Consider the following 18,144-nt stretch of genomic DNA (forward strand, 5'->3'; position numbering starts at 1 on the left):
CAGCTGCAATATTTAACAGACGCGGGGGAGCTGGGGGAATATGGGCTTGTAATTAAACCTCGGTGAAGCTGGAATGAGAAGTGTATACGGCTGGGAAGGACCCGGCAGAAATCCCACTTAGAGGAGAAATGTGGGAGCGTAAACCTGGGCTACAGTTTCTAGCTAAAACAGCCAGGATCTCAAACGCAATCTGCTACTTTTCCATCCCACCCCCCAATAAAAAGTCAGGTGTTTAAAGTTTGCAAAAAGTTTTTTTTAAAAAACGGTCTGTTTCTCAGTTTGAGAACACAGCTGAGGATCTCTCTCCCCCTGTACAGTTTGGTTTGCAGCTGACATCCAATGGATGGAGTTATTGATGGGAGTTTGGGGACAGACAGCTCCCCCCCTATTGGTTTCTGCCGGGCTTGCGTGTCTCCCGCAAGCCCCTCCTCCAAGTTATAAATGAACTTGGGGATTTATATCACAACAGATTTCAATGATATGAGAGCAGGCGTGTTGTGGGGCGCCGCTGTGATTTCTGCCACTGGCTGATTGTCCCCCTGGTCTCCAGTGCAGCAGCCTTCACTAGGGGACAGACACTGAGAGGCTGTTGTGGAGGGAGGGCAGGGGAGGGGGTGGGTGGGTGGCTCCAGGTTGGGGGGGGGCATGGCTTTCGCCATGCTGAGACCGGTTGCTGCTCGGCATTTCTACCCGGACATCAGCCTGCACTCCGACGATGATGAGAACAAGAGCGAGAGCGAGGGATCCGACCAGTCCTTCGACTGCTGCAACGGCTCTGGCAAGAGGAGGAGGGTGGCCTTCTCCAAAAGCACGGTGGTGGTGAAGCACCGACAGGCAGCCAACGCCAGGGAGAGGGACAGGACTCACAGCGTCAACACGGCGTTCAGCGCCCTGAGGACACTCATCCCCACCGAGCCCGCCGACAGGAAGCTCTCCAAGATCGAGACCCTCCGCCTGGCCTCCAGCTACATCTCCCACCTGGGCAACATCCTGCTGGTGGGGGAGGAGTGCCTGGATGGGCAGCCGTGCCTGGCCACCGTCTACAGCAGCCAGAATGAGTATGAGGGCTCGCAGCCCAGATCCATCTGTACCTTCTGCCTCAGCAACCAAAGGAAAGGGGTAGGTAGCCTTCTCTCTTGACTGTGAGTGGGGCCCTGCTCAGGAAAACAGCCCATCTCAACATGTTCCAAATGCTCAGTAATCCTGCTCTGAAATCAACCCATTAGATACAGCAGAGTGAGGCCATTCGGCCCGTTGTGCCTGTGCTGACCCTTGGAAGGAGCCATCCAATCAATCGCACTTTACACCTGTTTTGTTGCTTTTTCAAGTATTTATCCAATTTCCTTTCGAAATTGGATAAATACTCGGGGCACCGTGGGGCCGAGCAGCAACCGGTCTCAGCATGGCGAAAGCCATGGCCCCCCAACCTGGAGCCACCCACCCACCCCCTCCCCTGCCCTCCCTCCACACAGTGGCACAGCTGCTGCCTCACAGCGCCGGGGACCCCGGTTCGATTCCCGGCTTGGGTCACTATCTCTGCGGAGTTTACACGCTCTCCCCGTGTCTGCGTGGGTTTCCTCCGGGTGCTCCGGTTTCCTCCCACAATCCAGAGATGTACAGGTTAGGTTGATTGGCCATGCTAAATTGCCCCTTAGTGTCAGGGGGACTAGCTGGGTTAAATGCATTGGGTTATGGGGATAGGGCCTGGGTGGGATTGTGGCTGGTGCAGACTCGATGGGCTGAATGGCCTCCTTCTGCACTGTAGGATTCTATGAAAGTTATTTTGAACCCAATTCCATCACCATTTTAGACACCCTTTCCGGAGAAAACCATTCTCCCAAAAGGAAGATGTATTTGGATTCATTAATTAGGCAAACATGTTGATGTTACTCTTAATTATCAAGTTTTTAAATATATATATTTATATGTGAGCTGTGTCGCTTAACAACCTCAGATGTAACCCTTCAACAAAACACAAAATACCAAAAAATAAGTTTGAATTCTTGTTTTGTGAATACTTGAAAGGTTACATCTCAGGTTGTTCGGAGGACTGAGTTCATATAGAACTATTATACAAATAATATACTTGCATTCGCTTCTTTTTCCAAAGTATTTCAAATGGTCAGATTATAGTCAAAAATTCAACAGGTTTGAAGGGTCAGCGCTAAGAGCAAAGAAAGGAGTCAATAGGATGATACGGTGACACAGTGGTAGCACTGCTGCCTCACAGCGCCAGAGACCTGGGTTCAATTCCCAGCTTTGGGTGACTGTGTGGAGTTTGTACGTTCTTCCCGTGTCTGCGTGGGTTTCCTCCGGGTGCTCCGGTTTCCTCCCATTGGCCATGCTAAATTGCCCCTTAGTGTCAGGGAGATTAGCAGGGTAACTACGTGGGGTTTTGGGGAAAGGGTCTAGTGCAGGCTTGATGGGCCGAATGGCCTCCTTCTGCACTGTAGTGATTCTATGAATCAGTAGTCTCATTGCTCGAGATGGAGGTTCTTAAGAACATAAAGCTTTTAATATAGAAAAGCATCCTAGTTAGCTGCACTGAGCTGTGAGGAACGTAAAGGTCAGGTCAAATAAAAACAAACAGGTGACCAAAACAAAACACCGGAAAATCTCAGCAGGTCTGACAGCATCTGTGGGGAGAGAATAGAGCCAATGTTTTGAGTCTGGATGACTCTTCATCAGAGGTGACCAAACGTTTGGTCAAAAAGGTTTAACCCGCTATAAATAAAGGCAAAATTCTGGAATCTGAAACAAAAACAGAAAATGCTGGAAAATCTCAGGAGGTCTGGCAGCCTCTGTGGAGAGAGAACAGAGCCAACTTTTCGATCAGTTGCTGCATTTCCCAGGCCACCAACATTGAATTTAAAAATGTGTTCCTCGGGCGGCACAGTGGTTAACACTGCTGCCTCGCAGCGCCAGGGACCCGGGTTCAATTCCCGGCTTGGGTCACTGTCTGTGCGGAGTCTGCACGTTCTCCCCGTGTGTTTCCTCCGGGTGCTCCGGTTTCCTCTCACAGTCCGAAAGACGTGCTGGTTAGGGTGCATTGTAAGAAGTCTCACACCAGGTTAAAGTCCAACAGGTTTATTTGGTAACACAAGCCACAAGCTTTCGGAGCGCTGCCCCTTCATGCTAAATTCTCCCTCAGTGTACCTGAACAGGCACTCACCTCTCCCAGGCACACACCCCTCAAGAACTCTGCTTCTCCAATGCTGGTTTCTTGAGCATATCCCAGCTCCCTTCAACTTAGCATTAATGTGCCGTCAGCTGTCTAGGCCCCAAACTTTGGCATTCACTCACTGAACAACTTGGCCTATCATCTTTGATATCGTCCTTTTAGACCCCCCCATTGATTTAGTCACCCATTCCTAACAGCCTTATTTCACCTTCTTTACATCAGTATAATTTCTGTAGAATACAGAGGCTCTATAAGGCTCTGGTCAGATCCCATTTGGAGTATTGTGAGCAGTTTTGGGCCCATATCTACGGAAGGATGTGCTGGCCTTGGAAAGGGTCCAGAGAAGGTTCTCAAGAATGATCCCTGGAATGAAGAGCTTGTGGTATGAGGAACGGTTGAGGACTCTGGGTCTGTACTCGTTGGAGTTTAGAAGGATGAGGGGGGATCTTATTGAAACTTACAGGATACTGTGAGGCCTGGATAGAGTGGACATGGAGAGGATGTTTCCACTAGTAGGAAAAACTAGAACCAGAGGGCACAACCTCAGGCTAAAGGGACGATCCTTTAAAACAAAGATGAGGAGGAATTTCTTCAGCCAGAGAGTGATGAATCTGTGGAACTCTTTGCCGCAGAAGGCTGTGGAGGCCAGGTCATTGAGTGTCTTTAAGACAGACATAGATAGGTTCTTGATTAATAAGGGGATCAGGGGTTATAGGGAGAAGGCAGGAGTATGGGGATGAGAAAAATATCAGCCATGATTGAATGGCGGAGCAGACTCGATGGGCCGAGTGGCCTAATTTTGCTCCTAAGTCTTATGGTCTTAGGTTTGATCGCACCCTATGAAGTACCTTGTGACTCCTCCTGGGGTTAAAGATACAATACAAAGAAGAAAAGGAAGATTTGCATTTATATAGTGCCTTTCACCACCACAAGATGCCTCTGAGTGCTTTACAGCCAATGAAGTATTTTTGAACCTAGTCAATGTTGTGATGCAGGAAGCACAGCAGTCAAGCTGGCTGTGCACAGCAAGATAAAATGTGTGAATGACCAGATCATTTGTTTTGATTGAGGGACAATATATTGACCAGGACACGGAGGGGGCGGGTGGGCTGTTATGCCCTGCCCTTCTTCAAAATAGTACCATGAGATCTTTTACACCTGAGCAGCAAAGTGGAGCCTTGATTCAAATGCCTCATCCAAAAGGTAGCACTACCAACAGTGCAGCACTCCCTCAGTATTGTACTTAAGAGTATCAGTGTAGAATTCTGGGCTCAAACCCTGGATTGGGACTTGAACCCAGAACCTTGCAGTTTGAAAGTGAGAGTACTACTAACGGAGCCATAACTGACATGCTGGATCTGCTGCTAAAAAATCCCTGATTTAGTATTAATATTTAATTGATTTTGAGTAACTGGTTTTGCTTGGTATTATGTTCACACCTTTGATTTTAGTTTTATTCATTTCGAAATTTGTTAATCCTCATCTGTTGGGAGTGACTGACTATTGGTCAAATATTCAAAGTCATAGGTTGGACTTGACCAGAGGAGCAATACGATCCTTCGTACATTTTACGATGGAATAATTGGCTGAATCCGAGCTGGAAAAATGCAGCTGTGTCTTAGATAGCTCCAGAATTTGTATTCCAAAATACCACAGAACTATTTGTCCCAACTGGTCAAATAATCCTTTCCAAACTAGTGATTTAAATGTGATGGCATTTGTACCCGATGCAAATCACTCGTGATTTAGGCCACCACTCTAACAATCTCCCATCAATTCTAATTTTCTAACTTTAAACCCTTGCGTTGTCATTTACGACATGTCTTAACTTCCAAAAAGAATGTTGTTGTTCCAGTCAATAATTAGAATATAAACAATAACTCACCATCAAAAATCAATGTCCGGAAATATTATGAGTGATTAACTCTGATTTATTTATTTGCATTTATATGGATCCTTTTCCTAATTATGTGGTAAATGACAATGCAAGAGCTTACATTTAGAGATTGGCTCCTTCTTAAGTGATAAACTGACTTTAAGTACTTCAAACAAATTGATATTGAAGTCCGGTGATGGATCATAGAATCCCTATGGTGCAGAAGGAGGCTATTTGGCCCATTGAGTCGGCACCGACAACAATCCCACTCAGGCCCTATAGAACCCCACATATTTACCCCGCTAATCCCTCTAACCTATGCATCCTGGGACACTAAGGGGCAATTTAGCATGGCCAATGCACCTAACCCGCACATCTTTGGAGTGTGGGAGGAAACCGGAGCATCCAGAGGAAACCCACGCAGACTCGGGGAGAATGTGCTAACTCCACACAGACAGTGACCCAAGCCAGGAATTGAACCCAGGTCCCTGGGGCTGTGAGGTGCCGCCCCTGACTGTTATGTGGTCATACATACAATTCATTAATATCTTGCGTTCTCAGTCAATATATCTTCCCATAACTTAAAGAAATCTATATAACAAATTCTGTAGATTTGCATAAAAGTAAACAAATATAAAATGTGCTATAAATATTGACTTTGCTGATTTTTAAAACTCCGGTGTTTTTTAATATAAAATCTAAGCTTTGTTACTTACAATTCTCCAGATTGTGATCTTATGAAATGTGTTTGGAAAAATATAGAGACAGAATGTTGGTTTAGTTCACAGCATAGCAAAAAAATATTAAAGGGTGTGTAGGTGTATATATAAAATGATACACACACAGTGTATTTTGTTAATGATACTTTAGGCCCCAGAGAAGCTGATCTTAGTTGCTGTGCAGACACAATACTGTTTGTGGGTCAGTCCCTGATTGTAGACATAATAGCCCAATGTCGTCCACCTGTTCAACAGGAAAGCTACTACATAAACACCAGAAATAGTTCCATTCAGTATGAATATAACATGTCAGGGAAAATGTCTGTATCTGTGGAGGAAGTTTGGGAGCGACAGTGGGGAGAGAAACAGAATATTGCACCTCTATTTGGAAGCAATATAAACAGATTTAAGATTACAGTGGTTTTTGGCCTAACACTAAATATCTGTAACATTTATTATAATAATTGAACTGGAGATTAAAGAGAAGCCATTTTAAGAATATTTTCTTTATTGAATTGAAATTTATGAAAAATGTGACACCATCCAGCTAATAAACCTTTAACTCAATGTAATTTCATAATTAAAATAATTTTTAGCAAATAATTTTCAATTTGACTCACTTCATAGAATCCCTACAATGCAGAAGGAGGCCATTCAGCCCACACTGACAACAATCCCACCCAGACCTTATCCCCATAACCCCACGAATTTACCCTTTGATTTCCCCCTGACACTGAGGGACAATTTACCATGACCTGTCAACCCTAACCCGCACATCTTTGGAGTGTGGGAGGAAATCCTCACGGACACGGGAAGAATGTGCAAACTCCATACAGGCAGTCACCTCAGGCCGGGAATCAAACCCGGGTCCCTGGCGCTGTGAGGCAGCAGTGCTAACCACTGTGCCACCGTGGTTAGCCACTTTAGGACTGTGCCTTGTGATATTGGCATGTTTTCCAAACTGTTTTGAGAGAATTGCAATGGAGAGTCATGAGTTAATAGAATTGTCCTCCAACGGCAAGTAGCTCATGAGACTAATGCATCAGGAATTCACCCAGGGTTAATGAAACCACACAGCCAACCAGCCCTGGTGTTTGGTGTGTAAATACCAGTTTGGTTATTTTTAGAGTTTGAGCTTTTATTTTATTGTTCTTGAAGATGGATCAAACCTCATTCAAGCTCAGTGTATATAAACAGTGCAGGGGCTGCAGCTAGCAACGCAGAATATCAATTCCGACCTACTTCAGAAAACTATTGATGAAAGAGAAGTGGGAACAATGTGATAAAGTGAATACCTCAATTGTGGAAAAAAATTTTTGCTGGAAGAGAATGAAGAACCAAATTTCCATGCCAAGTGGAAACTTGGAACATCCCAAATGGAAACAGGAAAGATTGGAGGTAAAGTCATCTCCATGCCCCAGCCCCTCCCAGCTCTGCATTTATTGGATGCTCCCTGGGTCAGAGCACAAAGAATGGGGCCAAGCCACACGCCTGCCTTTCCAGCCACGTGGACCAGGGATATCAAGTGACCCGGAGAGAAAATGTTCTGTCAAAACACAATCAAATTGGATGTAAAAGGGAGGTGACAATGGAATGAGGCTTGAGTTTGACTTTTTGACCACTCTCAGACAATGGGTGAAACATTTAGCCCGGGCTCCGGAATCCCATGTACGAAAAAGTTACACCAAATGTCTAAAGTCATCAAATCCATAGGACTGACTCACAGAAGCTGCTTACATCTGGAAGTAGATGAATAATCAAAGACTTAAAAGTTGTTAACTGAGAATAAAATAGGAATTCAACTAAATGCTTACTCCAAAAAGCCTTTCAACTCTGCTAACGATTAACAGAGTAATGTCATAAATAGATCCCAAAAAGTAATTGATAACTGTCAAACATATATTTGAATATTATTAAACACAAATAGACACGTGTCTACATTACCACAGCTAATGAAATCGCTGGGAATTGACAGAAGGGGCCAATTTTTATTATTGACCAATGAGATTGTGAAAAAGAGCCGCCAAATTGTTGGGGCGGCACGGTAGCTCAGTGGTTAGCACTGCTGCTTCACAGCTCCAGGGTCCCAGGTTCGATTCCCGGCTCGGGTCACTGTCTGTGTGGAATTTGCACATTCTCCTTGTGTCTGCGTGGGTTTCCTCCGGGTGCTCCGGTTTCCTCCCACAGTCCAAAGATGTGTGGGTTAGGTTGATTGGCCAGGTTAGAAATTGCCCCTTAGAGTCCTGAGATGCATAGGTTAGTGGGATTAGCGGGTAAATATGTGAGGTTAGGGCCTGGGTGGGATTGTGGTCGGTGCAGACTCGATAGGCCGAATAGCCTCCTTCTGCACTGTAGGGTTTCTATGAAACTTTTTTTTGGCAAATCAGATTTCTCAAAAGGGACGGCCAGCCATTTTTGATTTGGTTTATTACTATCACATGTATTAGTATACAGTGAAAAGTATTGTTTCTTGCGCGCTATACAGCCAAAGCATACCGTTCATAGAGAAGGAAAGGAAAGGGTGCAGAATGTAGCGTTACAGTCATAGCTAGGGTGTAGAGAAAGATCAACTTAGGTCCATTCAAAAGTCTGATGTTCTTGAGTCGGTTGGTACGTGACCTCAGACTTTTGTATCTTTTTCCCGACGGAAGAAGGTGGAAGAGAGAATATCTTTTACCAATAGGTATATGAAGATATGTGGTGTACTGATGGTGTACACACAAAATAATCTGAGTTCAAATTGCATATGCTCAGTAGGTCAAAGCAGCATCTGTGGAAAGAAGGCAGGTTTAACGTTTTAAAGTGGATGACTTTGATCAGAACTTAATACATCTCGTTTCTTAAAATAACAGAACTTGCCAAATGCTGGTTTCCAGTTCGGCAGGACTTTTTCCCTGCTTACACTGCGGGGCTTTTACATTTTTAACTTGCAGACTGTATTTAATCAATAAGTCTGAATTGTCGGCAGTAAATGTGAAGTATCAAATTAAATGGGTTCTGCCAGTTTTCGCAAAACCACCGAGTTTTGTACAGCACTTAATGTCCATAACACCACCTGAACCACTCGATTCAATTACACACATTGTAGCTCATTTCCTACATTATTATTGCACATGTGTCGTTTGTGTTACTAAGGGAGGGAGGGAGGGGGGGGGGGGTGGAATTCTTCACGTAGCCCCCATATAAAAAAGAGGTTCCCCTGGGGGAGAGTCGTGACTTAAAATCAAAATTGGATTTTGGTATTTCATAACTTTATAAATGTGCCCGAGGACATGGCTTTTTTTTTTGCTCCTGTTTTAAGCCCCCTCTCTGGGTTATATCATTGATTTTCATTGTTTTTTTATCTCCTGATGTGGAGAGTAAGACGGATTGGGCCGAATGGCCTGTTGGTCTGCGGAAATTCCTTAAATGTGTTGGCTCAACCGTGTTGGTCTAACCTCAGCTTGCTCGCGCTCCAGTAACGTTGTCAGCTATTTTAGCCTAACGTTTAATTACTTGGTTCACTTTTTGAACTTGCGGGGATGTTGTTAAAACACAATCCCAGCAGTGTACATTTCTGAACTCCACCACACAGCGCCCAAAACTACCTTCAAGAAATGCGTGTCTCCCAGCCACGGGGTAATAAAAGCCATTAGGGACGTCAGGTGTGCCTGAGAACGGGGAACATGAAGGGGCGGGAAGGGAGCCGGCGAAACAGGGAACATTTCAGGAAGCCGGGTGTTGTTTTTCTAACTGACCCCCACGTAGAACAAACAGCGATGGGGAGTGTATCGCCTTACCCATTGGTCACAGTTCTACTGTTACACACGGCGTGTCATTAATCTGTTACTCGATCACCTCTGGAATGGGAGCTCCCTCTTCTCCCGTTTTAAACAGAGACCCAACTAAATCCTGACTCAAAGCAAAACATGAATTCCCTTCCAAGTTAAACCAGCGATAGATTCACAAAAATGGTGGCAGTTTGCACATTAAGCTTTCTATAATATAGAAACATCGAAAATATGCATATATAAAATAAACGTGCACGTATTATAAAAATATTAGACTAACCAAAATCTCTATTAGTATATTATTTATACATGTTTTGGAAAACGTTAAATTATAATTTAATATGGATAAATGTTATACCGCGTATTAAAATATTTTGCTGAGTTTGTTAAAGTTTACTAATGTTTTACAACGTTTAGCAAAGTTTAGTAAACTTTTACAAACTTTAGTAAACTTTTAAATTCGTAGTATAACATTTAATGTTTTCTAACTTTAACTTTAGTAACCGTTTAGAAACTTTAGTAAACTTTGACAAACTTTAACAAACTCAGCAAACATTTTAATTCGCAGTATAACATTAATCCATACTAGATTATAATTTATTGTTTAACTTTAGTAAACTTTTAAAAAGTTTACTAAGGTTTTGTAAAAGTTTACTGTTTTAAAGTATGAGGGCGATTTCAAAATGCGAGTTGTGTAATAAATATTTCGTTGGTGTTGACTGAAAGCGGTCGATTTGTTTTATTCTCTCTCTGCCCTTGTAGGTTAAGGACAAAGACGGCAAGAGCGGGTTTTCGAAGCTCAGGGGACCGGGGACTCTGAGGCTGCAGCGACAGTGAGAGGGCACGGTGGAGACGGCTGAAGAGTGAGGGGGGGACAGAGAGATTGAGACTGCAACCGACCACCAGACTCCAATCGTGAGGAGTTCAAAGAGTGCTCGCTGCAACCCGCCCCCCCCAAAAAAAAATAATACAAATGGCAAACTTTATACAAGGAGCATATGGACACAGCCCTGAACCCTCTGCTCCCTTCCCCAAGAATGAATCGAAGCAGAAGCTTTTGTATCTGGAGTTGGAACTGAGCGTTCGAGTCCGGCTTACAAGCCACAGACTATACACAGAGCGTGTGCCTAGTGTGGGACAAAAAGAGAGTGTGACACTTTAAAATATGCTGAAGTCTATCTCCATTTGGGGAGATCTGGCCTTTTCTAAGTTTTTTTTATGTTGTTATATCTGCTGTAAAATTTTTTTTCAAAATCGAGCCAAAATGTGAACAAAAAATAAATAAAGGAGAGATGTGTTCTCTGTCGGGGGATGTTGTGTTTGTACTTTTGAGGATGGTTTGAGTTTAAAACACTTCCCTGGAGACTTGTAGAGAGGCATTTAAAAAAGGAACGTGCATTTACATAGCGCCTTCAGCGAGTATCTTTTTGAAGTGTTGTCACTGTTGTGATGTAGGAAACATGGCAGTCAGTCTGTGCACAGCAGGAGTCCACAAATTAATGACAGGATCGTTTGTTTTTCTTAAGTGATTGTTGCTTGCGGGATGGAGTCCCATGATCTTCGAGATAGAGTCGAGGGCAGATGGGGGCTGGGTTTCACATCTCCTCCTCCACTGACAGAGCAGCACTCCCTCAGTACTGCACTGACAGTGTCCTACTCCCTCACTACTGCACTGGCAATGTCACCCTCCCTCACTACTGCACTGGCAGTGTTTAGAGTTTATTTATTATTGTCACAAGTAGGCTCACATTGACACTGCAATGAAGTTACTGTAAATCCCCTAGTCGCCACACTCCGGCACCTGTTCAGGTACACTGAGGGAGAATTTTAGCATGGTCAATGTACCTAACCAGCATGTATTTTGGACTGTAGGAGGAAACCGGAGCACCCGGAGGAAACCCACACAGACACGGGGAGAACATGCAAACTCCACACAGACAGTGACCCAAGCTGGGAATTGAACCCGGGTCCTTGGTGCTGTGAGGCAGTGGTGCTAACCACTGTGCCACCATGCCACCAGTATAATATGCTCTCAGTACTGCGCTGATAGTGTAGCACTCCCTCAGTAGAGCACTGACAGTGTAGCACTCCCGCAGTACTGCACTGAGGTGGCAGCTGAGAACATTAGCCCATACTTGAACTCATACCTGCTGCCTGGCACAACCACATGTGACAAGGTGTTGGACCCTGGGTGGGACATTCAGCATGGCTATTTTCCGGGTTATCAGACAAGGGGGAATGCTTGGGAGTGGGTGGGTCACTCTTTACTGTGACTGGTTCCACCTGCCAGGTCTCCGTTCCCTCAAGCGGTCTCTCCTGCAATGGGGCAGGGCAGGATCTGGCCAGGCTTGTTGTGAAAAGCCTGCTGAGATTCACACATGAACACTTGGCTGAAGATTTCTGGCGGAGGCACCTTGTGAAACCCTAGCTCGCCCTGAGGTAGTGCCTCGGGAGAGGGGAATCCTCGGTTGGGATGTCTGGGAGATTCTCACCTGGCAGATCCATTATGCAGGCCATTTCGACAACTTTGCCTTCAATCCCTGATGTGTAGCCAAAGCTCATCACTCAGACCAGGGAGGTTGCTAGGTTACAGTGAAAAGGCGAATCCTGAATGGGGATGTGGAATAATTCCATTCATTAACTCCGTCAATATGAGGTCACCCAAAACTCTGCTGCCCCTGCCCTAACCCGCAGGAAGTCCCATTCCCCTCCAATCCCTGTGCTCGCTGGCCCACATTGGTTCCCAATCAAGCAACATCCTGATCCTAAAATTCCCAGCCTTGTTTTCAAATCCCTCCCTATCGCTGTAATCTTCTCCAACCACACAACTCTCCCAGATATCAATAAGAACATAAGAAATAGGAGCAGGAGTAGGCCATCTAGCCCCTCGAGCCTGCCCCGCCATTCAATAAGATCATGGCTGATCTGACGTGGATCAGTACCACTTACCCGCCTGATCCCCATAACCCTTAATTCCCTTACCGATCAGGAATCCATCCATCCGCGCTTTAAACATATTCAGCGAGGTAGCCTCCACCACCTCAGTGGGCAGAGAATTCCAGAGATTCACCACCCTCTGGGAGAAGAAGTTCCTCCTCAACTCTGTCCTAAACCGACCCCCCTTTATTTTGAGGCTGTGTCCTCTAGTTTTAACTTCCTTACTAAGTGGAAAGAATCTCTCCGCCTCCACCCTATCCAGCCCCCGCATTATCTTATAAGTCTCCATAAGATCCCCCCTCATCCTTCTAAACTCCAACGAGTACAAACCCAATCTCCTCAGCCTCTCCTCATAATCCAAACCCCTCATCTCCGGTATCAACCTGGTGAACCTTCTCTGCACTCCCTCCAATGCCAATATATCCTTCCTCATATAAGGGGACCAATACTGCACACAGTATTCCAGCTGCGGCCTCACCAATGCCCTGTACAGGTGCATCAAGACATCCCTGCTTTTATATTCTATCCCCCTCGCAATATAGGCCAACATCCCATTTGCCTTCTTGATCACCTGTTGTACCTGCAGACTGGGCTTTTGCGTCTCATGCACAAGGACCCCCAGGTCCCTTTGCACGGTAGCATGTTTTAATTTGTTTCCATTGAGATAGTAATCCCATTTGTTATTATTTCCTCCAAAGTGTATATTTGGAGGATATACTCCTTAAATTCTTGTACATTCCCAATTCTAATTGCTCTGCCATTAGTGGCCGTGCCTTCAGTTGTCTGGGCCCAAGCTCTGGAATTGCCTCCCTATATCTCCTTGTCTCTCTGCCTCGCTTGCCTCCCTTAAGCTGCTCCTTCAAACCTGCCTCCTGGACTAAAGATTGCGCTCATCTGACCCAATCTCTCCTGATGTGGACAGGAGGGTTCTGGCCATTCGCACCCCGCCGCCACTGCCAGCGAGGATGGAGAATTTGGCACTCAGCCAAATCTCCATATACTGCAGCGGGACCGGAGAATCCCGGGCGAGGTCGTAGAATACCGGTCATTTCACACTTTGTTTTATAATGCTACGGCAAAGCACCTTGCGATGGTTCATTATGTTAAGATGTTGTATGAATAAAAATAGTTATTGTTTATTGCCATCTGTCCAGATCTAAAATTATAAACCCAACTTCTGTCCAATCCAATTTTTTTTCAGCAAGAAGTGAAGGGGGGCTGATGTGTGGGGAATACCGGGACACACCACACTTCCACCCATACATGGAAACAATAGAGTCCTGTTAATATCATCCCAATTGCATTCATTATCCTGGTTAACAGACAAACAGCTACTGTTCCAGGAGAGATGTGTGTTAGCAGCTGTTCAGGACTAGTTAATGAAGGGCTGGTGGAGGGAGGGGAGGGGAGGGGCAGGGAGGGGAGGGGAGGGGGCTGGGCAGGGCTGGGAGGGGAGGGGAGGGGCCTGGAAGGGGAGGGGAGGGGGCGGGAGGGGAGGGGAGGGGAGGGAGCTGGGAGGGGAGGGGAGGGGGCTGGGAGGGGAGGGGGCTGGGAGGGGAGGGGAGGGGGCGGGAGGGGAGGGGAGGGGGCTGGGAGGGGAGGGGAGGGGGCTGGGAGGGGAGGGGATGGGAGGGGAGAGGGCGGGAAGGGAGGGGGCTGGGAGGGGAGGGGACGGAGCTGGGAGGGGAGGGGAGGGAGCTGGGAGGGGAGGGGGCTCAGAGGGGAGGGGAGGGGGCTGGGAGAAGGGGGAGGGGAGGGGGCTGGGAGGGAAGGGGAGGGGGAGGGGAGGGGGCTGGGAGGAGGAGGGGAGGGGAGGGGAGGGGGAGGAGAGGAGAGGGGAGGGGGCTGGACGGGGTGGAGGGAGGGAGGGGAGGGCTGGAAGGGGTGGGGGCTGGAAGGGGAGAGGAGAGGGGAGGGGGCTGGACGGAGTGGAGGGAGGGAGGGGAGGGCTGGGAGGGAACTGGGGTTGAGGGGGTAGAGTTACAAATTGCCTGAATTGACCTTGTTTCAATTTCATCGCCCCTTCCAACCCTGTAGGGTATGGGTGTAGCTCTTGATCAAGGTGGTCGATTTAATGGTGGTTCCAATGGACCATGGAATGAAACAAACTAGTGGCCTCACCCCACCCCCTTCCCCATCGCAGGACACTCCCATTCCCAAGAAAGTGCTCTCTTGAGAATGCGTCATTGGCCAATTTTTGTACATTCATTTCAAAATCATACAGCCCTGGGTCAAGAAAGTCCAAGAAAGGGGGGAGGGGGAAGAATTACTGGAGGCGTAATTCCAAATGTAAAGTATTCTCAACGTTGCCAATCCCCTGAACAGTGTGTTCTGACTGGAGCACGTATCAGGAGATTTTGTTTGAGGAAAAGGAAATGAGATCAGCAACTTCTCCATAAAAGATAAAATTCAGCATGAGTTTCATCGCTGACCTGCCGGTAACAAGAGTGTCCTCTTTACTGTCACTGACGGGTTCTGCAGGGGAAAAATGTGGTTGGGTTGTGTGCGTTTAAGTTCACGTGGACCGTGCGGTGTTCAATTACAAAATGCTCTTGGCTGATACTGAGCATATTTTGGCCTCAACACTGGTCTCCAGGCTCTATTCCTGCACATTAATGCTTTCCGCTGTGAGTTACACTATCTGGCTTGTTCCATGTAAACACACTGTCGTTCTTAGCAGAGGAATTTAATTCAAATCAATCAGAGGCCAGAGTTGAAATCCTGCCAGACATGTATAACCTAGGTGTAAAACTTATGAGGATGGTTTATCAGGAGTCACAGTACCTCCCCTCCCCAGTCCCCAAAGAGCCTGGGTTAGTGGTAGCCATGTGATGCAGACAGCCAAGACACTGCTTTGTTCCAAAGCTAGATTCCTAATACACTGATCTCCTTGTGTATGCCAGGTGGAATAGGCAGCAGAGTGAGAAGTTGCTGAATGAGCAATAAGGAGCATCTCTTCACAAAACAAACACTTTCCACCTCCAATGTAGTTCTGTGGGTAGTGGTCACATCTCTGACTGTTAAAGGTGATATGTTCAACTCCTGGTCTTGGGTCTCGGTTAATATTCCTAGTTTAGGACTGAGGGGTTGCTACATTTTTTTTATTTGATTTAATATCATCACATCATAGAATTCCTACAGTGCAGGAGGAGGCCATTCGGCCCATCGAGCTTGCACCGACAACAATCCCACCCAGGCCCTATCCCCGTAACCCCATGTAGTTATCCTGCTAATCCCCCTGACACTAGGATCAATTTAGCATGGCCAATCAACCTAACCCGCACATCTTTGGACTGTGTATTGGGATACAGTGAATCGTATTGTGTCTTGCGTGCTATACAGACAAAACGTACCATTCATAGAGTAGATAGGGGAGAAGGAAAGGAGGGTGCAGAATGTAGTGTCACAGTCATAGCTAGTGTGTAGAGAAAGATCAACTTAATATATGGTAGGTCCATTCAAAAGTGATGGCAGCAGCAGGGAAGAAGCTGTTCTTGAGTTGGTTGACACGTGTTCTGACTCTTTTCCCGACGGAAGAAGGTGGAAGAGAGTATGTCTGGGGTGTGTGAGATCTTTGATTATGCTGGCTCTTTCCCGAGACAGTGGGAAATGTAGATGGAGTCAATCGATGGGAGGCTGACTTGCATTGTTGGACTGGGCTACATTGTTGGAGGTGCTTTCTTTCAGGTGTGATGTGATAAATTAAGGGTCTCTTAGGTGCCTGTAAATGACCCCCTGGCACTTTCTGAAGTTTAGGAGCAAGAGAATTCTCCCTGGTGTCCTAGCCAAAATCCATCCCTCAGTCGGGGAACCTTGGCTGGAATTCTCCCACCCCGCCCACCACTGAGATTGTAGCAGGTGGGTTGTGGACAATGTGAAAGTCCATTGACAGTCGGGTGGGAATATCCGGTTTTTAGACCAGCGCGACATGTGTCTGAATTGCTGCTACATTTTCTAGATTACAACTTCAAAAAGTGCTTATCAACTTTGGGCCATCCTTTAAAAGGTGGTACATAAACAAAAAGCTCTCTTTCTCTATCACTACGGCTCGATCTATGAGAAAGCTGATGTAGCCATGATGTGGAGATGGACTGGGGTAAGCACAGTAAGAAGTCTCACAACACCAGGTTAAAGTCCAACAGGTTTATTTGGTAGCACGAACTTTCAGAGTCTCACTCCTTCTTCAGATGAGTGAGGAGTTGTGTTCACAAACAGGGCATATACAGACACAAACTCAATTTATAAAATAGTGGTTGGTATGTGAGTCTTTACAGGTAATGAAGTCTTTACAGATGCAGGCAATGTGAGTGGAGAGAGGGTTAAACACAGGTTAAAGAGATGTGTATTGTCTCCAGCCAAGACAGTTAGTGAGATTTTGCAAGCCCAGGCAAGTCGTGGGGGTTACAGATAGTGTGACATGAACCCAAGATCCCGGTTGACAGGGAGTGGCCATTTTATCACTAAACTGGCTCATTAATGTATTGATCAGACAACATAACAGAATGCCAGGTTTAACCGACGAACTGTGTTGACTTAGCTGATCTTAACCATGAGCAACGGATTCTGACCTCAGCGCCCTGGGTCAGAGAGGACAAAGACCAACCGGGATCCCCCATTCCCGATTACCACCCAGTGACCCTTGCAAAGTGCATGCGTGCGGCGGCTGACAGGTGAGGTCAGAATCAGACCTGGTTCTAATGCCCCCCCACATCGGAATGGCCTGCTGATGTTTACTGGCTGACCTTTGCACTGCAATGATGGCCACATGGGGGAAATGGTACAGCAGGGTCGCTGGCTCCCAAGGAAACACAGTGAAAAGGAGAGGAGGAGAGAAAACTGGGAGGGGAGGGGAACGAAAAGACATTTTCCTTTCACTACTGGGACTCTCAGTGTGCTGAGCGAATGGCTGGACTGAGAGTTTACTTTATCTCAGATGGTGATTAGAGTCCTAACTGAAAGACATTTTGGACAGTTTCAAATCAATCTCCAGTAGAGCATATCCACAGGATTATATATATATGTAATATCTGGCAGTAAATTTATAGTCTGACTCTTAGGTGGCCTGATCCTGTAGTTAACCCATGCTGTTCCCATTCCAGGAACACTTGATACTGAGACTAGTGGCAGTATTGAGGGTAAGTACCTCATTAACCAACAAAATGTGGCTTGAGAAGCAAAAATATCACATTCTACCCCAAACAAATCCCCATTTTAACATTATGCTGTATTTATGTGTGAAATATAGATTAGAGAGACGCAGTAAGTGTGATCATTCATTGGGCTAAAATGAGCTTTTCCTGGTTAAAGGTTTGCACTGAGCTCGGGCTCCCGGTGGTTTGTGTGTGTGGGGATTTGATTTTTTTTCTCTCTGCTCTCTCTCTCCCCCCGGTAGGTTGTTTTTTTCTGAAGCACATGCTTGTTAAGTAAGGGTCTGGTAAGGATTAGGCATGGTAAAAATGCATGAACACATCCTGGGCTGGGAGATTGTGCAGCTGTGCGAGAGGCGGTGAGGGTGTAAATCTGCAGGCACAGTTCAGGGGGATATAGGCAATCCCGCCCTCAGAAAAACAAAAAAAAAATACACTGGAGAGAATCATCTAGTAAGAAGTTTAACAACACCAGGTTAGAATCATCTAGACACAATTCATTCACTTGACATGT

The 18,144-nt window shown here is 46.1% G+C and overlaps 1 protein-coding gene across 1 annotated transcript; it reads left to right on the forward strand.

Moving 5' to 3' along the window:
• The first annotated feature begins 459 nt into the window (after positions 1–459).
• On the forward strand, positions 460–13,626 carry tcf15 (transcription factor 15). The gene is made up of 2 exons (XM_078236172.1): positions 460–1,119; positions 10,309–13,626. Exons 1-2 carry the CDS (start codon positions 646–648, stop codon positions 10,381–10,383), a joined length of 549 nt encoding a protein of 182 aa, XP_078092298.1. The 5' UTR covers positions 460–645; the 3' UTR covers positions 10,384–13,626.
• The last annotated feature ends 4,518 nt before the right edge of the window (positions 13,627–18,144 follow it).

Source organism: Mustelus asterias, chromosome 20 (assembly GCF_964213995.1).
Source record: "Mustelus asterias chromosome 20, sMusAst1.hap1.1, whole genome shotgun sequence".
Lineage (NCBI taxonomy): Eukaryota > Metazoa > Chordata > Chondrichthyes > Carcharhiniformes > Triakidae > Mustelus > Mustelus asterias.

Bases quoted from the DNA above. Each gene is read 5' to 3' on its own strand.
- tcf15 (XM_078236172.1), top strand. From the start codon at position 646: ATGGCTTTCGCCATGCTGAGACCGGTTGCTGCTCGGCATTTCTACCCG. The intron at 1,120-10,308 runs GTAGGTAGCCTT...CTGCCCTTGTAG, and splicing joins TCAGCAACCAAAGGAAAGGG to GTTAAGGACAAAGACGGCAA.